The sequence below is a fragment of the Erithacus rubecula genome (genome assembly GCF_903797595.1).
Source record: "Erithacus rubecula genome assembly, chromosome: 20".
NCBI lineage: Eukaryota > Metazoa > Chordata > Aves > Passeriformes > Muscicapidae > Erithacus > Erithacus rubecula.
The window spans coordinates 9,875,931-9,887,805 of NC_136672.1; the positions used below are offsets into that span (position 1 = coordinate 9,875,931).

The 11,875-nt window shown below is 51.5% G+C and overlaps 1 protein-coding gene across 2 annotated transcripts; it reads left to right on the forward strand.

The window, feature by feature from the left end:
- Window positions 1–670: 670 nt before the first annotated feature.
- KCNJ2 (potassium inwardly rectifying channel subfamily J member 2) lies at window positions 671–7,698 on the forward strand. 2 transcript variants are annotated; one of them, XM_079323494.1, is made up of 2 exons: window positions 671–1,177; window positions 5,699–7,698. In XM_079323494.1, exon 2 carries the CDS (start codon window positions 5,915–5,917, stop codon window positions 7,196–7,198), a length of 1,284 nt encoding a protein of 427 aa, XP_079179620.1. In that variant the 5' UTR covers window positions 671–1,177; window positions 5,699–5,914; the 3' UTR covers window positions 7,199–7,698. The 2 variants fall into 2 exon arrangements, with proteins under 2 accessions (XP_079179620.1, XP_079179621.1); XM_079323495.1 differs by lacking the exon at window positions 671–1,177 and adding an exon at window positions 1,184–1,336 and having other exon boundaries at window positions 5,699–7,212.
- Window positions 7,699–11,875: the final 4,177 nt, after the last annotated feature.

Consider the following 11,875-nt stretch of genomic DNA (forward strand, 5'->3'; position numbering starts at 1 on the left):
TTCCATTTAGTTAAAGAGAAGGATTTGGGGTTTAGGAGCGGTGTTGTGTCGTGCCTGCTAGGATCGGGAGTTTGGGATGGGACACGCTGCACCTTAACATTTCCCTTCACTAAAATAAAGAAAGGGACAAAAGGAACGAGACGTTTCCGTCTCCGTTATTTTTTTTTCTCACTGCTCGGAGCCTCGGACATCAGCCCAAAACACGGGAACAGGGAAGCGGGCAGCCAGCTCCCACTCGGGAGCATCCCAAATTCCCCGAGAAGTCCCGCAAAAGTCTTTATCGTGCCGAGGGAGGCTGCGGGGATGCGGGCGGCAGGTGCCGGTGCCCGCGGGCACAACCGGAGCGTCCCGGAGCCGGGACACGGAACAGAGTGAGCGCGGCCGAACGCGCTCCCCACCGCGGCTTCTCCCGCACCGGGCACCGGGAACCCGCACCGGGCACCGGGAACCCGCCGCCTTCTCCCGGGACCCTTCACACGGACACCGGGGTCCCGGGGACACGGCGTCTTCTCCTGGAGACCCTCCGCACGGGGATCCAGGGACCCGGTGCCTTCTCCTTCTGCAGCGGGGACCCGGTGCGTTCTCCCGGGACCCCTGCACCGGGCACCCGGGGATCCTCTGCATCGCGGACCCGGGCATCCGATGCCTTCTGCTGGCACCGCTTTGCACCGGGGATCGAGGGACCCGTTGTCTTCTCCCGGGACCCTCCGCACCGGGATCCCAGGGACTCTCCGCACCGGGAATCCCGGAACCCTGCGCCTTTTCCCGGGACCCTTCGCACCGGGAACTCAAGGACCCTTCGGAGCGGGGACAGCGGGACCCAGCGGCTTCTCCCGAGCCCATCGTGGCAGCGGGAACCCGGCTGGGAGCGCCGCTCCGGAGCATCCCCGGAGCATCCCGGCTCCATCCCCGCTCCGCTCCCGGTGCCGCTCCCGGTGCCGCTCCCGGTGCCTCCTTGGCCCCGCCCCCGGTCCCGCCCCGCGCTGTGATTGGCCGCGGGCTCGCGGGGGGCGGGGCCGTTGGGGCCGTATTAAACGGTCCATGGCCGCCCGCAAAAAGGGGCCGCGGGCGGGCGGGAGCGCAGTGCGAGCCGAGCGGGCACCGGGCACCGGGCACGGCCTCGCCACGGATCTTTTACCCCTTCTCCGCACCGGCACCTCCCTCGCGTCCGCCGCAGGTAAGGATCGCCTCCTTCCCCCGCTCCCCGCGCGCCTCCCCGAGCGGCGGAGGCGATGCGCTGTCGCGATAGCCCCCCGCGATAAAGCGGATTTGGAGAAGAGGGGCAACTCCTGCGTTTCTCACGGAGCTATTCTCAGCGCCTAAAATAATTCGATAGGTATGGCTGGAGCGCCCGAGCATCTGCTTGCAGCATCTGTTTGTGCTCATAACTTTCCATGCACCAGCTGCTCCCCCCGCTTTTATTCCTCCCCCCTCGGGATATTTTATCCTGGGGAAGGGCTGGAAGTTCGCATGACAACTCCGCGTCGCACAAAGCACACCGCTCCATCCCTTCGCCTTCTTCTCGCCTGTTGTTCCGTGCACGGAGGGAGGGCAGGAGCGGCGAGTCCCGGCACTGGGATGCGAGGGTTTGAGCGCCCGGGATGGTTTGGAGGGCTGTGAAATGGACCTGTAGCTTCATTCATCGGCAGGGCTTCTTTCCTTTTGACCATCCTGCCAAAAAAATGGGAAGCAGGAAAGAAAAAAAAAAAAAAAAAAAAAAGCATCTGCGAAGGCAACGAAGAGCTGTATTGTTTCAGCTTAGCTCATGACAGTGAAAGGAAAAAATACTGATAAGCAAAGGGAGATGGATTTGGGGGGTCAGTGTCCGGGGGAGGGTGTCACCGGGCACCCTCAGGTGTCACCGGGCACCCGCAGGTGTCACCGGCCCGGCTCGATGCGGAGCCGCAGCTCTGTCCCCACCCCGCAGGCTGCCCGCACTTGTCTCCGTGGCTCAGCCTTACCTTTACACTTGTTTGCTTTTCCATCCCCGCGGCCGGTGCGCCGCGTACACCCCCTGGTGATGGCTGCTCCGCTCCGAGTTATTTTGTCACCAGCCACAAATACCCCGAGCCCGTCTCCTTGGCAGGACAGCAGATGCGAGCGCCACTTGTCCTTCCCTTTCTCCTATTTCTTCGCACCCATTTCTCTGCATCATGTGCTCTTTTTTAATTTTTTTTTTTTCTCCCCCTGCTGCTTGTCCCTGAAGGTCAGATCCTTCTCCTGAAGGCAGCTCGCCACCCGGTGTAACTTGAGTCGTGCCCGGAGCCGCGGAGGAGCCCTGGGGAATGACTTTTAAGGAGAAAGGTTACAGGGGTGGCCGTGCCCGGCAGCGAGGCAGCAGGAATGTGGGAACAGCCTTGGCTGGGGCGAGAAGCTGCTTTGTTCTGCTTTCCGAGCGCTGCTCAGCTTGGCTGAGCTGCTGCTGGTGCTCTCTTGGCAGCATGTGCCCGGCTCGCTCGGCAGGGCTCGGTGGCGTCAGCCGGGGAATAACCGCTCCAAGCGCTCCCTGCTGCTCCTCTCCACCCCTCCCCTGCTCCTCCGCGCTCCGGAGCGAGCCCTCAGCCTTTAACCTTTGCACAATTCCCCTCCTGCCGTGCCTCGCGGTCTGGGAGTCCTTCCCCAGCCAAGGTTTAGGGGGGATGCTCAGGGGAAGGTGAAGGTTTGGGCTCCTCTTCGTGGCATTTCCCCAAACGCTGCAGATGCAGCACAGCCCCGTTTTCTTCCCTTCTCCAAGCATCCCCTCGCCAGGCTCTGCCATCCCATCTCAGTAATCCTGTGTCCCTGCCACTGCAAATGCGTTGCTTGTCTTCCCTTCCAGCAGGAAAGTTCACCGGGATTATTATTAATAATAATCATCATTATCATAACAGCACACCTGGTGATGATTGAATTTACAGCTCTGTGTGTGTCTGGCTGCACAGGGCCCAGGCAGGCCAACACTGGGGTGGGTTGGTGGTACTGGGTTGGTTCCCTCTGCCCAGGCAGGATTGCAGGGCTGCTCCCACACCAGCCTGGGATTTTTGGTGCCTCCAGCAACTTGTGCTGGGGTGGAGTGAGGGGCAGCAGTGCTGCCCAGCCTTGGAGCAGCAGGTGGATTGGCACAGTCAGGAGTAGCATTAGGTTTTCCTGCTGCTTTGTTCCTGGGTTTTTTGGGAAACTTTTGGTGGAGGTGTTTGTGAGGGTCAAGGTGAGCACGGAGCAGGTGCTGGGGCAGCCAGTGGATGCCCAGGGCATTTCACAGGATCTGTATTTCCATGATCAGCACCTCTGGCTGATCCCTGTGCATGGTGCATCCCTCCCATCCCATCTCCTCCTGGAAAAGCAGACAGAGAGCTCTGCTGCCCTGGAGCTTTGTGCTGTGAGCTCCCAGCAAAGCTGTCCCCCAACTCACCCCCAGATTTTGGGGTCCCTGGAACCAAAGGGGTGCAGCTCCACTCCCACAGCACAGCCAGCCAGGAGGAATCTGGCCAAGGGATGGGAGGAATATGACAAATTCGAGTCCCAAACTTCTAAATGCAGCCGTAGGATGCTGGCGTTAGGATTTCAGGGATTTGTGGAATTCAAACAAGTGTCCTCAGGTCGAGACTTTTGTGGGAGAAGCTGTGTATTCAGACACTTTAAATGTTCCAGCTTATCTTTCCCCACACCAAAAGTTTTCCTCTAAAATCCAGGAAAGAAAAGGGAGAAGAAAACAGAACTCCAGAAGAAACTGTTTCCTAGGCTGTGTGTTTCCATTGCTTGGAACAAAACAGGCTTTGACTGTGGAAGTCGAACATGACTGTGATTATAGGATGTGGTTTATGAAAGTGATCGATTTGCAGAGCAGTGCAATGGCTTTTCAAGAAGTTTTTTTTTAATGTGGGATGTATTAACAGTAATTTCACTTCCCTGCTGTGTTCAGGTTTCTAATAAAAGCGGGGGTTTGGCCAAAACAAATCGTTCAAGTGAGCATTAAAAGAATTCTTTCGTATTTTTGAGCTCGGTATCCTGACAGGAATGAGAGAACCTGGGAGCAGAAAGGTGTAAGAGGGGGGAAAATGAATCCTTTCACAGTGGAGGCAAGACAGTTGCAAAAGTAAGAATAAGTGCCCAGGGTAAGTAGGAGGGCAGCCCCAGAAGTGTTCAGTGCTGAGAGCTGCTCTCAGACGGGCATTGCAGAGCCCAGAGCTGCCAAAATGTCTTGTCTGAGCTGAAGTCACAGATGACTAATCTTGGCAAGGAGGCAAGGGGACACATTCTTGCACAACAAACAGGAGCGAGGGGAAAAGAGGAGGTGAAAGCAAACCCTGAGGAGATCCTGGAGGGAGAAGCAGCCTGCACCAAGCTGATGATGTTGCTGTTCATCACCTGCTCTTTTCCTAACAAGTGTTTGCTGAGCTCAAGCCTTTGTAATGTGGCTGGAGGATGTGGGAGGGCTTGAGGAGTTGTTTGGAATAAGTTTTTGGAGCACCTCAGCAGGGCTTTAGGGGCTGTGGTTGGGAAAGGAGATAACATCTCCAGCTGTTGTCAGATTCCAGTCAGAGGAAGAGCAGAGGTCCTGCTGGGCAGGGGCTGTGCTCCACGGTGGCTGCAGTTTTGGACAAACTCAGATGAGTTTTGATAACATTAATTTAGGGAGAGCGCCGTGATTTCATCCCCTGCTACTGCAAATGGTTCTGCAGCCTCCAGTGCCGTGCCAGAGGGACAGCAGGCATTCCTCTCCACCTGGGTTTAGCTTTATTCCCTCCGTGGGCCATGTGTGGCTGGAGCAGTTGCTCTAATGCATCCCTTCTCCCCTGCAGTATTTCAGTTCCATTTCCTGATATGCAGTACATGACTTAATGGATGACGCACTTGTTAAAAGCTAGACCTGGGACTAAGCCAGACCTCCCTGAAACAAGTTTTTGGTGGCCTCTCCCCCCAGGGACAGGGTTTTGTAGCCTTTCTGCTGAGTCTTGATCGGTGACATCTCAGACCCACGGGAGCCTTGGGGAGAAGGAAGGGGCTCCCCAGGGGAAGGTGCTGGGACTCTCTGCTGAAGGCACTCAGCTGATTCTGCTACGTTTTACTGCTGGCTTTAGCAACAACAAATGAGAGGTTTAAAAAGTTTATTTTTTTTGGTACGACTTAGGCCAAACTTGAGCGTAAAATCTACAGAGATCCCGATGAGTTTATGGAGTTAGAGAGAAGCTACTGCAGCCCTCATTCTTGGAATTTGTTGAGAATACACAACTCCTTCTTTTAGCTTAACTAAAACAATTGTCCACACTTTAATTTCACAGAATCGCCGCTATCTGCACTTCCCAAGTTTATTCCCCGTCTCCACCTTCCCTTTTGCTTTGTCATGGGTCAGACAGTCCACGAGACACATCACAACTCGCTGCAAACCACTTCAGTATTCGTGCTTGAACCAGAAGGATGTTAAAGGGAATTGTTTGTTTCAAAATAAGCAGAACTCACAGTTATTAATAGCAGAGAGATGCTTTGCGTGCCCAGCTTTGGAGTGAATATTGCTCAGGGTGGTGTGACACGATCCCTCCAGCGCTTTCCTTCGGGAAGGACAATTCCTTCCTCACAGTAACGATGCGTGACCCTGTCCACGCACAGCTGCGAGCACGGAGCCTTGCTGAAAACGCCAGTAAAAAAGAGGAAACTTCCTGCAGGTGCACAGGTGCTGTTTTCCTTGATCCCTAAAGTGCTACTTCTCTTTCTCTTGCAGACCATGCCCTCTCTATGACGGCGGCTTGCTGAGCTCACCCTGCATGCCACAGGACCGTCCTTGGTCGATCCGAGGGCTCCCGGGGACTCCGGCCTCCGCCCGGCTTTTCCGCCCGTGTGTGTTCCTGTAGAACTTTCAAAACTGTTTCTCCAAAGGGTTTTGCAGAAACTCAGACTGTTTTCTAAAGCAGAAGCACCTCAGTCCCCGGCAGTAGTGATGGGCAGCGTGCGAACCAACCGCTACAGCATCGTGTCCTCGGAGGAGGACGGCATGAAGCTGTCCACCATGGCCGTGGCCAACGGCTTCGGCAACGGCAAGGGCAAGGTCCACACCCGGCAGCAGTGCCGGAGCCGCTTCGTCAAGAAGGATGGACACTGCAACGTCCAGTTCATCAACGTGGGCGAGAAGGGCCAGCGCTACCTGGCCGACATCTTCACCACGTGCGTGGACATCCGCTGGAGGTGGATGCTGGTGATCTTCTGCCTGACTTTCATCCTCTCCTGGCTTTTTTTTGGCTGTGTGTTTTGGTTGATTGCGCTGTTGCACGGGGATCTGGAGGACCAGGAGAACAGCAAGCCTTGCGTGTCTCAGGTGAGCAGCTTCACCGCAGCCTTCCTGTTCTCCATCGAGACCCAGACCACGATCGGCTACGGCTTCAGGTGCGTCACCGACGAGTGTCCCATCGCCGTGTTCATGGTGGTTTTCCAGTCCATCGTGGGCTGCATCATCGATGCCTTCATCATTGGCGCCGTCATGGCAAAGATGGCGAAGCCAAAAAAGAGGAACGAAACCCTGGTCTTCAGCCACAACGCCGTGGTGGCCATGAGGGACGGGAAGCTGTGCCTGATGTGGCGCGTGGGGAACCTGAGGAAAAGCCACCTGGTGGAGGCGCACGTGCGGGCGCAGCTGCTGAAATCCAGGATCACGTCGGAGGGGGAGTACATCCCCCTGGATCAGATCGACATCAACGTGGGCTTCGACAGCGGCATCGACCGCATCTTCCTGGTGTCGCCCATCACCATCGTGCACGAGATCGACGAGGACAGCCCTCTGTACGACCTGAGCAAGCAGGACATGGACAACGCCGACTTCGAGATTGTGGTCATCCTGGAGGGCATGGTGGAGGCCACGGCCATGACCACCCAGTGCCGCAGCTCCTACCTGGCCAACGAGATCCTCTGGGGCCACCGCTACGAGCCCGTGCTCTTCGAAGAGAAGAACTACTACAAGGTGGACTACTCGAGGTTCCACAAAACCTACGAAGTGCCCAACACGCCCATCTGCAGTGCCAGGGACTTAGCGGAGAAGAAATACATCCTCTCCAACGCCAACTCCTTCTGCTACGAGAACGAGGTGGCTCTGAGCAGCAAGGAGGAGGACGAGATCGACACGGGCGTGCCCGAGAGCATGAGCACGGACACGCACCCGGACATGGAGCGGCACAGCCAGGCGGGGCTGCCGCTGGAGCCGCGGCCGCTGCGGCGCGAGTCCGAGATCTGAGCGGCGCCTCCGCCCCTGCGGCGAGCTTGGTGGGCAAAGCCCCCTCCCTGCCCACGGCCCAGGGCTCCTGCACGCCAGATGCTGGCCCAGAAGAGTTTGCAGACAACGGTACTGTGGAAGAGTGGTGTGAAGGCAGCAGACCCGAGGAACCCAGGCTGGTTTTAGGGCTGTCCGCAGAGGAGGGACGACAGGAAATAAACTCTAAACACAAAGCACTAAACATGTCTAAGTATGAACAGAAGGCACATATGTTGTAGAATAAATTATGTATATATTTTTTTACAAAACTTGAACTTGCAGGCAAGCTTTGGTTGGGTTATTATTATTTTTTTTTTTTTCAACTTTTTTTTTCCAGAATGCTTCTCTCTAGGGAACAAGAATGTTTTTAATGGCATAACAAAGGCAAGAATCTGCCTTATTATTATTATTATAATTATTTTTTAAAAAGCTGCTGCTAACTACATGAACACAAATGGTTATTTTTGTTGCAGTGTAGTTTTTATTTTCTCTTGTGTAATTTAAAAAGGAAAAAAAAAAAAAAAAGTCAGTGTTGAACTTTTTGGGTTGAAAAGCTCATGATCAGTTCAGAGAGCCCAATGTTGCCAGAAAGTTTAAACTCCTTTTGAGGCCAGTAGTTGATAGCTAGAATCAATTTCTCTCTTTCCAATTACATAAGGGGCATTATGTAATATCAGGCCAATCAGTAGCCTCCAGCAAAATTATGATTTTTTTGGGGGGAGAATTTAATTCTCTGTCTAAAGGAAAAGTGAGACAAAAGATATGTATGCATAGGAAAAAGTACTAAGTTCAAACTACCTAAGTGGATACCAAAGAAAATGCACAGTTTTGCACAGTGGAGTTTATTTAAAAAAATAAAAAAAAAAGGACAAAAAAAAAAAGGAACAGGCTGCTTTAAACAACAACAACAAAAAAAATCAAACCTCAGACACTTTTTTTGGTTTTGAATTTTTTCTTTTTTTTTTTTTCTTTTCTTTTTAAGACCTTTTATTTTGCACCTTATTCTAAAGGCTTAAGGCTGGGATCTAAAGCGAGCTGGACCTCCTCCTCTTTTTCCCCTTGCGAGGGGAATAAAATCCCTGTTTTCTTGTAGGGGGAAGCAAACCAGCATCACCTGTGTGTCCTCCCTGGCCTGCCCCAGCTCTGAGCAGAGGAGCTTTCCCTGAAACTGTGCCATGGACACGCCTGCAGCTGCTGGAGTTTGGCCAGGGACAAGCCAAGAGAGATCCCCAGGAAGAGAATTTTGAGGAGGAAAGGGCAGCACAGCACCCAGGAGTGGCAGAGGGATGGCAGAGATTTGTGCAAGATGCTCCTCTCCAGCAGGGCAGGGTGTGAGGAGGATTTCCTTCTGGTGGAGAGAGGGATCCTTTGGGGAGGACGAGGCTGCAAAGGGAGCAAACCCCAGCTGGTGACAGCCCAAGCAGATTTTGTCACCTTCAGCGAAGCCCTTGGAGGTGTTTTGGCTTTAAATTCTCTGTGCCTCTAAGCTGGAGGAGACAGCAGAGCTGTGCTTGGCCCCTGCTCCTGTGGGGATGGCAGTCCCAGAGCACTCCTGCAGTTTTGGATCACTGTATGCCATTAAAAAACAGCTTGTTCTAGGTCTGGTGTCTTCTGCTCGTGGATGTCTCAGAGGGCTCAGCCCCTGCCAGAGAAATGCCTGCAATGAACTGGTTTCTGGATGGACTGGGGGAAGGAATTCCATGTTGCAAACACAGATTTGGCTCCTGGAGAGGGCAGAGGGTGAAGTGCAAGCACTGGGGCTGTTCCTGGGCTGGGAGGATGGAGAAGGAAGGGAAGGGTGGAGGTTGCAAGGTTTGGTGGCAGTTCCTGGCTCAGCAGGGTGCTGGGTTCCTGCAAAAGGAGAAAAACCAAAGCAAAGAGGGTTCAGTGGCAGAGGGGACAGGAAAAGACAATGGGGAAAGGGAGGTTGAGCAGGAGCAAGGGGAGCTGATGTCACAGCAGCATCCACTACGTGATACTTGAGATATTTGAGGGAGGGATGAGAGATGGGAGGGGATGGAAAATGCAGGATTCCTCTTATTTCTTTGACACATGAGAAATCCAGATAATTAAAAAAAAAAAAAAATCCCTTCCCCTTTAACGTTTCTGGTGCAGAGGTTTTGGGTTTGTTTTTGTTTTGTTCTTTTTTTTTTTTTTTTTTCTTGTTTGTTTGTTTTGTTTTTCAAGTCGGTTTTTTCAGAAATATTTTTAAAAATTGTACATTTTATAAAGTTTATCAAGTATTTTCATATTTAAAGCCAAATGTAAATAGAAGTCTGTAAAGGAGGACAAGGAGAAGACAACGAAAAGGCCACCAAAAAAAAAAAAAAAACCAGTATCAATTCAGCTCAGCAGTCTCAGCTCACTAGGACTAGATGCTACAGGTTAGCATGATTTTTAGCAAATTACTTGCAAGCCTTATAGGATTCCTAATGCTCTGAACTTCTCTTTATTTATTTTTGAAGCATGGACTTTTCATTTGAGAACACGTTCTAGTTACTGGTGTTTCTGCAGAGCTCCCAGAGCCGTGTCCAGGGGTGTGTCCAGGTGTAATCCATTTTTAATCTCTGCTTGTTCTTTCTTTCACAACCTTTTGTCTTTGCCCAGGGAATCCCACAGGGGAGAGCCCTGCCAGGGTCCCCTTCCCCTTCTTGCCATCAATTTTTGGCAGCAAATTGGAAGAATAATTTTTAAAAAATGTTATTTTTGAGGACTAGACAGCGACTGACAGCTTTCCTTCAGTTCTCATTGATCCTGGGCCAAGCTTATGCTGAACTTTAAACTTTTTAAACTTTAAACTGACAGAGCTCTACCCCCAGGCTCCCCCAGGCCTCTTTATCCAGGATAAATTGGATAATATCCAGGATAAATTGGATTAAATTGGCTCACACGGAAGCTTCTATCCTGTCTTTTGCTTAGGGGCTGGGGGGGAATATGTTATTTCTGCCCTTCCCTGAAAATACTTGAATGAGACACATTGTCTGACCCATAATTCTGTGTACAGTGGCAGGAGCAGAGGCAGGTGGGGATGCTCCCCTCCCTCCTTCTCTTCCGTGTGAGTTGTCCTGGGTTAATTGAGTTGTCCTGGGTTAACTGGGCCAGGGTAGGGATCCTCACTCATTAGCTGGCTTTAATTACCCTCCCCCAGCTGTCAAACACTTCTGTGTTACCCTTGGAAAAAAAAAAAAAAAGACAAAGGGTTGAGATATTTAATTCATTTTCTTAAGTTTTTCTCTTTTTTTTGTCACGATGGATTACAAGGTAAAACTGAGAAGTACTGTAATGTCTTTAATTCTGGCTGCTCACCACATTGTGGAGTAGAAGGTGCTGCACAGCTGCCACCCCACAGCCCATCAGAAGCTGATTTTTGTAAGGACTTTTTTTTTTTTTTTTTGGCCTGCAGCTCTTGTTAAGACGAACAATCTCGGCACCTGACAATTGTCCATGACTCTATTTTCCTGTTTGCAGCCTTTTTGTATCAAAGTCTTCCTAATGTACTGCACAAATTGTGGATTGTACAGATTTTTATATATTATGTCTTATTTTATTATTTCTAAATAAATAATTGAGAAAAAAAACCCATAATAATTTGAGGGTGAGCTCAGTGTGTGCAGCCTGTGTGTAAAGGAGGGGGGAGATGGATTTGGAGGGGGATGTTGAAATTTGTTTGTGATTGTCTGGAGCACAAAAAGCAGGAGGAAAGGTGATCCCATCATTCTTTCCCAGGGGACAACACAAACCAGAGGAAAATCTGCCCCAAATAAATCCAGGACTTTTCCTGAGGTCACACCTGGGACTGCAGAGCCCCAGGTCACTCCTTGCCTCGAGTGGAAATGGAAGAAAAGCTCCAAAGCAGGGAAAGGGGGAGGGATGAAAACAGCCAGAGCATCATCAGCAAGCACAGTGGAAGATTTGGGAGAGGATTAAAAAATTAAGCAGCAAAGTCATCTTGAAATCCTCATGTTTCCTGTGTGCCTGGAACATCCTTCATTGGAAGGGGCTGGGTGCAATCTGCATTGCTGCTGTCACAGCACAGGGGCCACCACCAGCCCTGAAATCCTCATTTCTGTGCCCTCCAGGGCAGAGATTGAGGCTGCAGAGCTGCCAAGGGCAGATCCAGCAGGGATCCAACATTTCCAACATTTCACCCCTCTGCTGCTTTCCCAACCTTTTTATCAGCAGAGCCCTGGCCTCATTTACACTTCAAATTTACTTTTCAAATGGAATGCTCTGAGATCATCATCATCATCATCATCATCTCAGGGCTGGGTTCAATTCCCTGGGGACACTCCCTGCTGCTCTGGCCATTCCCTAAATCATGAGCACCCTCTCCTGTCAGTGCCTCACCTCCTCAGCCCCAATTAAATAATCACCAATTAATTTTGGTGGCCAGCAGGGCGAGAACTGAAATTTTCTTCTTTGCAGCCAGCTGAGCTGAAAGATGCTCTGCAGGTCCAGATGTGCTGCCCAAAACCAGGCAGAGGGAATAAAACAGCACAGAAAATGTGGGGAAAGTGCAGGATGTGAGCAGTGGTGCTCCTGTAAAAATATCTGTGTGAAGCAACTGGTGCTTCTTTTGACAGTTTTCTAAAATAGGGCTGAAAAGCAATGAAAATTATAGAAAAGGCAAGAATAAAATTGTAGAAAAATCAAGAAAAA